This window comes from Sebastes fasciatus, chromosome 4 (assembly GCF_043250625.1).
Source record: "Sebastes fasciatus isolate fSebFas1 chromosome 4, fSebFas1.pri, whole genome shotgun sequence".
Lineage (NCBI taxonomy): Eukaryota > Metazoa > Chordata > Actinopteri > Perciformes > Sebastidae > Sebastes > Sebastes fasciatus.
Window position 1 is genome coordinate 14417140 of NC_133798.1, and position 13408 is coordinate 14430547.

A 13408-nucleotide genomic window follows, 5' to 3' on the forward strand; every position below is an offset into this window, starting at 1 on the left:
CCTGCTAAATTTCCTCAGCCCTGCTGATCTACTGGGTGCTGGCCTTCATCATGAAGACCACTAAGTTTGCCAAGTACACCGAGCATGGCATCGGCCCAAGGCAGCTACGCTACTGCCTCACCGGACTGCTGGTGCTGCTGTATGGACTCCTACTAGCTGTGGAGATCAGAGTCATCCTGGGAAGGGTGAGTCTGTGTGTGTGTGTGTTTTGTTTCATGTGTGAAGTTGTGTGTAGCCATCTGATTGTTGAAGGTTTTTAGCTTTAGTCACCTCTTTCTTCTTTTATTCTGAAATCCAAATGGCTCCAGTGGTCAGGGATCAGTAAAGCTGCCCAGGGTAAGATAAAAATAGGTTGGATGCAATGAAACTACATGTTTATTTTTCCTTGTCACACATGTTGAATTGTTTGGAAATTAATGTTTATGTTGGTGCGTGTCATAGTGGTGAATGTAGCAATTCATAGTGAAGGAATAACCCGTTAACGCAAATTCGTTTTAATGCCACTAATTTCTTTAAAACATTAATGCAACTTGCAATTTTTAGGTTGTAGCGCGTCTCAGATTTAAAGCTAGAGTGAAGATACTGGTATGATATAAAACTTGAAAACCTAAGGAATCCATTGGCATACTCGCTTGTCGTGAAGGAGGCTCAATAACGCTAAAAACGTATGCAAAATTTTGGCGATGAAAACTGTCATGGCTATTTTCAGAGGGGTGAAAAACGTAGAAGAAAACGTCAGACCTTAATCTGAAGAAGAGCTTGTGCTTGAAACTTCACCTATTAAGATGTGCCAATAAATTGCACTTAAAGGGAGCTACAATGAACAGACTTTTATGTGCGTGACCACTTTACATTATTTTCAAAGGGGTCCCTTGACCTCTGACCTCAAGATCTGTGAATGAAAATGGGTTCTATGAGTACCCACGAGTTTCCCCTTTACAGACATGCCCACTTTATGATAATCACATGTAGTTTGGGGCAAGTCATAGTCAAGTCAGCACACTGACACACTGACAGCTGTTGTTGCCTGTTGGGCTGCAGTTTGTCATGTTATAATTTGAGCATAATTTTTATGTTAAAGGCAAAAATAAGGCAAGAAAAATAGAAAAAAACATAAAAAGGAAGGACAGAATAAAAAATAAAGATAACAACATGAAAGCCAGATCCTCTCAGCTTTATGAAACCGACAATAAGAGCCTCAGGCTGCCATCTGGCTCATACTGTACGTGGTTCAAAGGTGTGCCAGCTTGCTGCCACGCTAAACTGCGGCTGAAATGTGATCAACACTATCTTTAAAACTGATTTTGAGAGCTGAGGAAACTTTTCATTTATCTGGCTGTATTCTATTGATTGCAGAACAAACCAATCACGGCCACATCTTTTGATTATTCAGTTTTTGACATTTTTGTCATCTAACCCTTTCTGAACAGGAACGAGAAAATTTCAGACTCTTTTTTTCCTCTTTTCCTCTGGGCAATTTAGAGTGTCTTTTGTCACGGTTAACCTCTGCACTGAGCACGCGTCTGTCATTGGATCTGACTCCCCTGGGTGAACAGCAAAGAAAGGGGTTCTCCCATCATGCCCTGCACTCAGTCTGTTGAGGCACACGCTCTAAACCTTTTTTACTGGATGTGTAATTCTTTGAGCAGTACATTTTAAATTAGCTCTTTCATAGGATTTCTTTGGTTATATGATCAAAAAATGTTTTGCTTTGTAAATGCATTGTTATAATTCAATGTCACTTAAGTGGATTTCAATAATCCTCTCTTGACATTGCTGCAAACTGCTAATCCTTCAATTGTTCAATCAAATTTAACTAATTAATACACTTCAAAACATGAATTTGCAAAACATAATTGGTGTATATTATTCTTATCTGGACCCATTTTAAAACAAAACCACAGAAACAGAATATTATGAGGCTTACAGTATAATGAAATAAATATAATTTGTGTTTGTGTGTATAAATAGTAACCAGTATTTGGACGTGTTCTTTGATTCATCTGCCAGTCACTGACCTAGTTTCCATAAAGCTTAAAAACAAGCGTCGACTCTGTTTCACTGTCTTCATATGATATTTTGTGAAGCTTAATTTCACTGCACCACATCTATTATTTTCTATTTCTTCTATTCTGTTGTTATTTCTATTCTGTTCAGCCTAATGGTTGTGAAAGGAGAACATATGTAATGTCAAGCTTTGCCGTGATTCAGCAATTGCCACAGTGACACCAGACAACCTGTAATTAATACACACTAGAGACAATTTATCTTTCAGCAGCTTTAATTAATCCTACTAATAAGAGTGTGTTCAACTGTCATATCCACTGTGTTGTAGCTCTAATATGCAGTTATGGAGGACATTATAATTATTATCTCTAGATGTTGTCACAGTTGAGCTGATGTTTCTGTTTCACTGGATGTCTAATCAGCGTTTGCATGTGTTTATATTCAGCCTTTATTTTCAGGCCACTGCAGACGACACAGTGAGTCGAATACTAAATCAAACTTGTCTTTCTGTCCTTCCTTTTCTCACAGCGCTACATGTGTTTCGCCAATCCCACAGAGGTGAAGCCCCCCGAGGACCTCCAGGACCTGGGTGTTCGTTTCCTGCAGCCCTTCGTCAACCTGTTGTCCAAAGCCACCTACTGGTGGATGAACACCTTCATCACCGCCGCTCACAGACGACCCATCGACCTCAAGGTCATCGGCAAGCTGCCCATCGCCATGAGAGCCCTCACCAACTACATAAAGCTACGCAAGGCCTTCGAAAACCAAAAGGTTAGTGCATCGACTGACTGGTTTAGTGTTGGTAATCTCTTCTTCTTGGGCAACATGGGATTACCGCTTAGTGCTTGAATCATTTTAGCCCATAGACCAGTGTGAAAAGGCCTCATAGAACACACAGCTCAACCAATACAATGTATATTAGACATATCACATCACTAAATGTTTCTTGACTATGCTGTGCCATTTTCCACCATGTGCATTTGCAAAGAAACTGAAGGGCTCCTCTTCAGTCTGTAATATACAGAATGTATAAAAACAGCCATTATAACATTTTCTTCAGATCATTTTAAATGTGGGAGTAATTTTAGATCTGAGATCCTGTAACTGATGTGGTAGAAATCAAAGGCTTCACTCTGCTTCTTGCGTCATTGGTGCTGAATAAATAATCGTGGATGTATCAGGCACTGGTGCAGATAGCAACAGAAAGTGGTAGAAGATGGTCTGTATGTTGGAAAGAAAATCTGGAGAAAGTGAGCGATAATATTGGGCTGTTCCTCCCATGACTTCTATTTTCTGTGAGAAGTGAAATGGTAAATTATTTTGTACACAAATGACAAAGCAAATGTCTGCATGTGAAGGGTCCTGGTGTTATTTTAAGCAACGGGCAAACCAGATTACGAAATAGGAGAAAAGTGCTGTCTCGTTCTGAATGTGGTGATTCATCAATAAATCAACTTGGATCTCCCACTCACAGACACAAATAAGAATATACAGTAAGTATTTATGTAAGAGCTTAGAGTGCAGCTCAAGCCTTGTTGTGCCCCACTTCACTTCACTTCACTTTGAGCCCAGTTGATAGTTTAACTGTCTTAATAAATGTTGTTTGTAATGTTGAATTTGCTATTTGTTGGTCAGTCCTATATGTGCATGAAGTGATATGGGAATCTTACAGTAGGTTTTTTGATACAGCTGTTCTCATAAAAGACGCTGATCTCTGTCCTGTGATGACGCAGCCCTGCACTGGGACCATTAAAACGTATCCAGACGTCACAGAGATGATTAGTCAGTAGTGTAAACACTGAAATGTCACGTGCCTTCAAACATGCACACATCTCAGTTCTATTAAGATGTCTGTTATTTGGAAAAACACATTTCCACTTCACAAATTGAATATGGTTCCTCCACTTCATACCTTTAAAACTACTTTTGTGAAACATTTTTGTTGGTGCTGTGTCAGAGAGGTGCTGATTAAACTTTACGCTTATGATTTGTAAGGCTGCTGTTTTTGGTGGTGGTGTTTTGGTTTGTTTTACTGTATGCTATGAGATGTTTTTAATATGTTTGCCCTCCATGAATGTAATGGAGGTGGAGAAAAATATTAGACACCTTTTGTGCCACAGTGGGTCAGTGGTTAGCACAGCTGCCCGGCCAGTTCGGGCCTTTCTGGGTGGTGTTTGGATGTTGTCGCTGTGTCTTTGTGGGTTTCCTCTTACAGTTAAAAGACATGTAGATTTAGTGAACTGGACACTGTAAATCATGATAGACTTCCCATTTTGGGATTACCTCAGGCTCTCAGCCATTGCATGCTGGAATACTTGAGCCCCCTACGACTCTAAGCTGGTATATAGTAGAAAGTGGGTGGATGGATGGAAGCAACAAGGATTTGATGGTTTGATGAAATGAAATGAAATCTAAGTCGCTTTGGACAAAAGTGATACAATGCAGCACAATAAAAAAGACTTAAAAAAAGGTTTTTCACTGAGTGTATCCCCATATGCTCTCATAAGCATATACTCATTTATAAATGTACCAATATAATAGCTACTATTTTGACAATCAAACAACGCTTCCTCCTATAAGATTAAGTATTTACAATTTTCAGTTCCTCCTCTTCTTTTGCAAAATTGATACATGGGCTAGTTTGCAGTACAGCTCTTCAAAATTCATAAATAATGTAGATGTTTGGTAGAGAATTGAACATGAAACTGCTTTTGTCCCTTCTGTCTATTTCCACACTGCTCTCGTCCCAAGACGGTGTGTTGCTCCAGTCTTATTAATTCAGTCTGAACTGGGGATGTTGCCGTGCTACATATCGTTTCTCCTTCTTTCCTCTCTCCCTCTTTTTGCCTATCTCCCTCTCCGTCTCACTTTTGGAGCACGTGTCAGGGGTCGGAGGTGAAGGGCCTACTGTACAGGGTCATTGTTTTCCAGTGTTTGGGAGGTCACAGAGATTCGTCACTGCTGCATGTGCGTCCGGTGTGAACGCAACCCCACTTCCTTCCGGCAGAAGCGAGGGATGAGAGGGATTGAGAGATCCCAGTGGAGAGGTGGGGGGGGTGGTGGTGGGGGTCGGGCATTAAGAGGAGAGCCCGGAGGCGGCGGGTCATTCCTATTTTACTGTGAACGAGGCGACATCCCGACCCCTGTGGGGGTGAAAGCACTGCACTTCATGGGAAGCTAGTTTCACTCTGCGTGTGTGAGAAGAAACGTCCTCCTTCCTTCTCGTTTGAACCCAAGGTAGAAAGAAAGGATGTGTGGGTGTGTGTTTGTTTGTGTGTGACGCGCGCAGTGACACATGTTTCGTATGAAGGTTCAACATGAGCTCTAATGGAAATATAGAGACACATGACGACAGTCACGTCTGTTCTCACAGTTCTGTGAATCTCACACACACACAGTGGAAATGTTCTGGGAGTGTTTACTGCACCGTGACAGTCCAGATGTTTTCCTCTGATCATTGCTAACTCACTGAACCAGGCTGTTGGGTTGTTTGTGAAATTAATATATTTTGAATGTTATAAATCAATATAAATTAAGATCAGTAGCTCCTCCAGTCTGCCTTGAAAAATATCAATTGAATTCTCAAAGTGATTTCTAATGACTTGACATTTTCTTTTGTCATTTCAAGTCATTTTAAAAGCTTGTTTTCATTTGCTGTTTAATCCTCATCCGGCATCATTAGTTATAGAGCAGTTAAACATGCCTGACTGAGCTCCACTGTGAAACTCACCATTAATCACCACATCCAATGATGCAGCAGCAGCGGGGAGGATGGCAGCCCTAACTTGACCTAATTTTGCCGGTTTCTGTTGCAGTGGTGGAGCGACTCTTGAGTTAATGGTGTCGATTCAGCTTTTATGTTCAAGAAATCACTTTCTCTTGCTCTATTAGCAGCCTGTATTGTCTAACCTTGCTTCCTTTTCTTTTGTTGTGCTGCCAGTACAGCTCCACAGAGAAATGACTGTTCATAATATGTTGGTAACAAACCAGTTTACTCCTCGCTTCAACAGCAGCCTTCTTCATTACACTAATGTGTGAACAGTGTGAATGTTCTGATAGCTGATGATTTATGTTTGTGATTTAGATTTTAAGAGTCTAAATCCTTTAAAGTAGACGACATCCTTATTCAGTCACTGCTGATTAGCTGTATTCAGCAAATCCTCCTCAACGTATTCACTCAGCATGCTGATATATTTCCACATCTGTCCCCTCTCTTTTTATCTTCCCCCAGAGGCCTCAAGGGACAACACCCCAGAGCCCAAAGTTGATCTGGCAGGCTTTGAGGAAAGCATTCGGCCGACCTCTCATCCTCAGCATCACATTCCGCTTCCTGGCCGACCTGCTGGGCTTCGCCGGCCCTCTCTGCATCTCCGGCATCGTCCACCACATCAGCAAGGACAACCGCACCAGTCAGCAGCCGGTGAGGGGTCAACCACACTGCCATGCACACAATAGGGTAGCATAGAATAACATAACAGAGGGAATAAAACTCTATGGTTCATGAGCAAATGTGGCTGTTGAATTGGTTACTTATTTTCACTCGTCACAACATCATCATCAACATCATCACCTTCTTTATTGCTTGTGATTTGTGGTAACATCTGAAATACACCCCATTCCCTGAAGAAGGCTGTGAGATACAGTCATAAGCTCCAGAGCTAGTAAGTAAAACTTGAGTTTGGAATATTTGAACACATTGTAATAGAGAAGTGAAATACAGATTTTACATTTTGTTTGTGCTGCCATATCACACCATGTTTTAAAGTTGAAAAATGAAACAACTCTGTCTCATCTTTGATTCATTTTCTGGTTAAGTTTAGGATGTTTCACCGAAATCTTGCAGTCAATCTTTATATTGTTTTCTTTGCAAAGATAAACCAGTCTTCAGTCTTTTTGCCCCATTAATGGATCCCTACGTTCTGTCTTAAAGACCCTAAAAACTTGGTTTCAAATCTTTTGTGTATAACATTACACTTATGACTAAATAGGCAGCACTAAAAGCAAAGTTTGGGTAAAAAGGTTAATTTGAGTTATTATCTATTCAGAGCTTCATCCGAACTGTGTGTGGTTTGATCAGATTTGACTGAGAGTGCTGACGGTATAAGCAAACGTCCACTTCAAACCAGTGAGATGAGCACAGACTGAAATTCTGGGGGAAGGTTAACTCTTCCTGAGAAAGCATGTAGATGTTGTCAGAAATAAACAAGGATAAGGATTCAGAAACAAACACAGCTTCAGTAGACCTGACAGACACGTCACGTGGCTTCCACCTGCCTCTCAAAGGTCCCGAGAGACGTTTATGATGCCCTCTCTCCCAGGTACACCTGCCCCCAATGGTGTACTAATTTAATCCTCATCAAATATTAATGAGGCTTATTGCTGGCGGGGCTGTCTCGGTTTCTTAGATTCCACACAGCCCAGACGGCCGTATCAGACGGCCACTCAGGCATCCTTCTGTAAGAATAACTCTTCCATTATTCGTTTGAAATTCCCATCCACGCGAGCCAGTGGAATATTAAAAGTTAATTGGAAAATGGTTAAAAGACTTGCCAAGCATTCAAAGTAAAGACTCTCGACGGTGTCAGTTTGGAGAGAAGACTGAAAATAGGCCTATTAGTGACAGCAATTGGTAGCAGGATACTGTTTCTGGGTCTTATAGATAGACTCAGAATTCTGCTTTCGGCAGTAGGATAAGAAAGAGACCAGATACATTTCAAGGATGAGTGGAGTTGAGGCACATTTCTAATCAATAATTTGTAATCTCTCCTGAGTGAATGATCTCTCCCTGATGCAGAATTAATTAATCTTTGCAGGAGATACCTTAGCCGTGTCTTGTAGCTGAAACACATTCACATTTGGTTTCCAGCTTAGACTCCACATATCTGCTGCTGTGTGATACTCTGAGGGCTCCACTTCGCTTCAGTTTTATTGAGTTTCACATGCGATGTTGTCGCCTGCTGTGAAATGGAAATGATGCATTTTAAATGGATACCCTCGACTTTTGAAGTGAACAGGAACAATCTTAGTTGAAAGTCGTCACTGACAGAGCTGAATCCAATCCTGCAGAGTTCAGCTTGTGTGACTGACCTTGCCAAGGTCCCTTCCCATCTAACAATGATAAACTGATCGATACCTCTACCTTCCCTCTCCCTACCTGTCTGTGCTTCCAGATGAGGTTGCTGGGGATCTATTTCATTTCCTCCAAGGAGTTTCTAGAGAACGCGTACGTGCTGGCTGTGCTGCTCTTCTTCGCCCTGCTCCTGCAGAGGACCTTCCTCCAGGCCTCCTACTATGTGGCTATTGAAACAGGCATCAACCTGCGCGGGGCCATACAGGTACAGCACATACTCCATGTAACACATGACTTTTTACCAAAACATTATTATTGACTCTCTACTGTTTGTCCACATGGTGGTGAATGTGGTTGTCTTCTCACCAGACCAAAATCTACAACAAGGTCATGCGTCTGTGCACCTCCAACATGTCAATGGGCGAGTTAACTGTTGCTCAGATCTGCAACCTGGTTGCCATAGATACCAACCAGCTCATGTGGTTCTTCTTCCTCTGTCCCAACCTGTGGGCAATGCCAGTACAGGTAAGAAACATGTTTGTTTACTCTATTAAGTAATCTTGCGTTCTCATGTGTTATCTCTGTAAGAGCTGTAGCCCCGACTTGTAGTTACCTTTTCAAGTAGGCAGCGCACGTCAGCAACATGCGTAGGCTTCGTAGCTACGCCGTAATCCCTTAACGCACAACTATGAATCAAGTTTACATTGCGTTACAATGCATTGTGTAGTATAATTTTGTTATTTTTCCCATTTGCTGTCTTTCTGTTATTGCATTGCTCTTTTGTTGTATTTTGCTGCAGTGTTTATTGATGTATATGTGCATGCTGCAAATATTTATTATTTATTTTTATATTATTATTATTCAGTGGGTTTTATTTTCTATCTTATGTTATGTATTCTATTCTATCTTATTTTTAATTTTTTTAATCTTATTTATTATTATTTTTTTACATTAACTATGGTGTTCTATCCCTGTTTTTATGTTGATTCTATGTCTTGTTTATGTATTTTATATAGCTGCAACAATTAATGGATTAGTTGTCAATTATTAAATTAATGGCCAACTATTTTGTTAATTGATTGATCAGTTTGAGTAATTTTTTTAAAGAAGAAAAAGTCAAAATTCTCTGATTCCAGCTTCTTAAATGTGAATATTTTTGGTTTCTTTATTCCTCTATGACAGTAAACTTCTTTGAGTTGTGGTCAGTCTTGGGCTTTGGGAAACACTGATCAACATGTTTCACCATTTTCTGACATTTTATCAACCAAACAACGAATCGATTAATCAAGAAAATAATCCACTGATTAATTGACAGTGAAAATAATTGTTAGTTGCAGCCCTACTATTTTATTTTTGTGTTTTCAAAGGTGTTTGTTGCTCTGCATTTTTTACACTGGATTGTTGTGTTGTGTTGTGCTGCATATACTGTATATCATGGCATGCATCAGCCTCATGAAGCAAAGCTCACTTTACGATCATGTGGGGAATAAAGGATTGTACACAGAGATGTGAAGGCTGAGAAAGAAGCGTCAGGTGTTATAGCCCCTGTGGGAGTTAGAAAAGATACACTGCAAATGTGTGCAGTCGATTGCACGCCTGTGACCTTCCGGCTTCGTAAAGCTGTCCTATAAATGGATTGTGTAATTCATAGCACACAGTAGTACTGTATAAGCAATGTTATTATTCATTTAGTATTAAGTCCTCAGGAGAATTTAGAGGTGAAACCAGACATCCCTGTAAATCATAAAAATAATATTTCAGCAAACCCTGGAGGTCAGTTAGTTTCTCAAGGAAATGCAGCGTCCCAGGAAACCTGCTGGATATACAGCTTTGTCTTTGAAACTGGAGTTTATTTTGTTCCTTTTTCTCTATTCCTTCTGCTCTATTCGAGATATTCTCTTGTCATATTTACCCGCTGTTTCTTTCTTCCCTCTGGCCTCTATCATTTCATCCATATCAAATGTGAAACCAATTTTGCCTGAAATAGAAATACATTTGTTACACACATTGCCACATTTACGTTTACCTGCTGCTGCTGCATATTGTTCATTTATTTACACTTCATGTCAGTGGAGGTGCATGGAAATCAAAGCTCAGAGAAACCAGAGATAGCTGGCACGACTCGGAAGAACAACAACCGTAACTGTGGCAAAGATGACTGAGAATATGAGGATTTTGAAACCTTTTGAATACTGATTGACCGCAAGACTTTTAAGAACACGTTCATTTCATGTTGTTGTCATTTAGAGAGGGAAATGGAGATGATTTAGACATAGAAACACAATCAGTCACATGATATTTTTGACGGCAAATAGTCGTACAACGCTTTTGTAATTCAATGTTGGCATAATGTATATCAGGTGACCTGCTGATTTAGAACCTGTTAAAGCAAATCTTCTTCATTAGTGAAGTAAACAGATCTTTTTTTTGTCACAGCAGCACAGGTAAAACAAATTTCATTAACGATGGCTAAATTCCATCAAGTGTCACAGTAAGCCAGTGAGGCAACATGCGCAATACCAGGATCCTGGAACTAGCTCACCTAAATGTAATGCAGCTGTTTCTAATGTTGTCTCTTCCACTTCTTTTTTTCCTGCTATGACAAGCCAATCTGTCTGCTGTGAAAAAGGTCTTTTATGTATCAAAGGCTCAGTAGACTGGAGCTACCAGCTTATTTAGCTCACATACTGTGTAAACGAAACACACGACTCTTTTGCTCAAATTTATTTCAGTGTCTCCAATTTCCCAAGCCTGTCAGGTTTAGGCATTCTTTACATTTTAATCTGCTGCAGTTAATCAGGAAATAAAGGGTTTAAAGCTGCTTATGGAATCGCTTGTAGGTGAGATAATCACCAATTACAGAAACATTGTTAACATTTAACTCAAAGCACAACTCTGCCTAAATATAGCCGCTAGCATTGTTTTTTAGACATGAGGTGCTGAGGGAAATACTGCAGTTAGGAAGCAGTATGGCAAATTAGAGAGAGTGAAGATACTGTATGTTACTGTATGCAGTTTGAAGCTTTCTTTGTATTACTATGGCAGGCGTGCGTGCGTGTGAACGTTTATGCACGTGACGAATGTTGCATGCACCGTTTTGAGAGCTGCACAGCAAATTTTATTGTACAGAAAAATGTTTGCAATGACAATAAAATCATTCTATTCTAGTTTTACAACCACACGCTTAAGTCAGGTGTGATTTATGTGAGAAGCTGACTGAAACCGCATGGGGGTTGGTGGCTCCATAACTTAACATTGCCATGTAAATGCCATGGTTACATAAGACTCATACCTAAGAGGCAGCCAGCCTCTGTAAAAAGGTGTTAGTTTTAATAGAGTTATTAAAAAGGAACTGAAATCACATCCTGCTGTTCTTCAATCCATCACTCACCTCGTCCCCAGTGGCATGCATTATACTGTGACAGATGAAGGAGAGAGAGGGTGTGTGAAATGTCATCCATCTCCATCTGGTTCTCTGTGTCCTGGGGATTCCTGAATCAGGCATGTGTTCAGTGTGATGCCAAAGACGGTGGGTTGGCTGGCTAGGAGCCAAGGACAGGTGGAGACGTGACTCATCTCTGTTGTTGGACAGAGAGAGAAGAGAGAGAGAGTTAATATATGTAGAGGATGAAAAAAGCTTTCAATTTGATCATTCGTAATTCATTGTTCAATTTAGTGATGTTGGATTAAAGAGTTGTGTATTTGAAATCCAGAACCTTGTAAAAGATGTGCTGCTTTGCTTTTTCCTTCACATGTAAGCATGTATGTCAGTGCCTTGATTGGAGTCTGACAATATCACATCATTCAAATCCCTCCTCAAAACCCACCTGTTTAAACTGGCATACTCTCTCTAGTACTCATCCGCACCCATCATATGTGTCTGTACAAATATGTCTCTGTCATGTCCTGTTGTTTTTATATTGTTTTATCTGTCTATGTTTTAATTGATTCTTGTAAGGTGTCCTTGGGTGTCCAGAAAGGCGCCACTAAATAAAATGTATTATTATTATTTATTATGAATGTCAGTGTGTACATCCAGTTAAATAATGTCTCTTCAAAGGCTGCAGAAATGAGGGTTTTAAGCTGTATGTCCCTTGCGTGACGTATTCTTGCATGTATGCTCAAGGTCACTGCTTCTCACAAAGCGGTGCACTGTGGTGGTATGGTTTTCAGACGGTCAGTGGGGAGCGTTGTGTAACTGAAGACCGCCTCTTTGGAAACCTTGTATTTCTTATTTTTCTCTCCACAAGGTTAATATATATATTTTCTTTCTTTTTTATCCTCAACTCTCAGATAATTGTGGGAGTGATCCTGCTCTACTACCTCTTGGGAATCAGTGCCTTGATTGGAGCGACCGTCATCGCTGTGTTAGCTCCTGTACAATACTTTGTGGCCACAAAGCTTTCCCAAACACAAAAGACCACCCTGGTGAGTAACATTTATTGGCTCTTTGCTAGCGGCTTTGGATGGCAATGTCTGCTGGCCGGGCAGTGAAGGAACTGGCCTCCTACCTCCGAGAGGTCAAGGCCCAGTTACGTGCTGGTTAATCTTGTGTGACAAAGAGATTTTCCAAACAGACGGGTTAAAGCATAATAATACAATTTATTCCGAACAATCAATGTTGCATAAGTAAAATAAAAGAGTATACAGATATCTGGATCCAGTCTACGTGTCCCTGACAACATACAGTGCATGGGTCAGTTCGTGAAGTCTGAACCCCGAGCTATCCCTGATCCAGCGTTTTATGGTTTACACAATATTAATATTCATGAGTTATGGCACGTGATGTTTCTGCTGCATGTCTTCTTCTTCGTTATCTCCTTCTGGCTCCGTCCTCTCCTTGACCTTGCAAAAGAAAACAGCACCTGCCACCTCCCTTTTCCTCACAATCACTCTATTCATAACAAATCCAACAGTCAGGTTATTGTAAGCTTTCTTGTACATAATAAATCCAACAGCAGGCAGTTGTGCGGTCAGTCCACCACTTTGGTCCAGACTGAAATATCTCAATAACTATTGAATGCATTGCCATGAACTGTTGTACAGACATTCACGGTCCCTAGAGGATGAAGCCCGCTGACTTTGGTCACCCACTTACTAACGCCAAGATGTTTTTTAGAAAAATATCGCATGGATTTGTAAGAAATTTTGTACATACAATCAGGGTGACCAGAGGATGTATCCTAATGACTTTGCTTGTTGCTTGCTTGCTTGATTCTCCTGAATTTTCAGCTACCACCGGCAGGTCCGATTTTTCAGTTTTCTTATAAAATAGCTCAACATCTACTGAATGGATTGACACATTTTTTGGTACAGACATTCATGAGCCCC

At 40.5% G+C, this 13408-nt stretch overlaps 1 protein-coding gene across 2 annotated transcripts in view; it reads left to right on the top strand.

Moving 5' to 3' along the window:
• abcc8 (ATP-binding cassette, sub-family C (CFTR/MRP), member 8) overlaps nt 1-13408 on the top strand; it is a 62036-nt gene that overhangs the window by 11584 nt on the left and 37044 nt on the right. For both annotated transcript variants that reach the window (XM_074632190.1, XM_074632191.1), the window contains exons 5-10: nt 19-185; nt 2536-2778; nt 6239-6427; nt 8178-8342; nt 8447-8602; nt 12371-12505. In XM_074632190.1, coding sequence (XP_074488291.1) covers nt 19-185; nt 2536-2778; nt 6239-6427; nt 8178-8342; nt 8447-8602; nt 12371-12505 — 1055 coding nt within the window. The remainder of the gene's footprint in view (nt 1-18; nt 186-2535; nt 2779-6238; nt 6428-8177; nt 8343-8446; nt 8603-12370; nt 12506-13408) is intronic.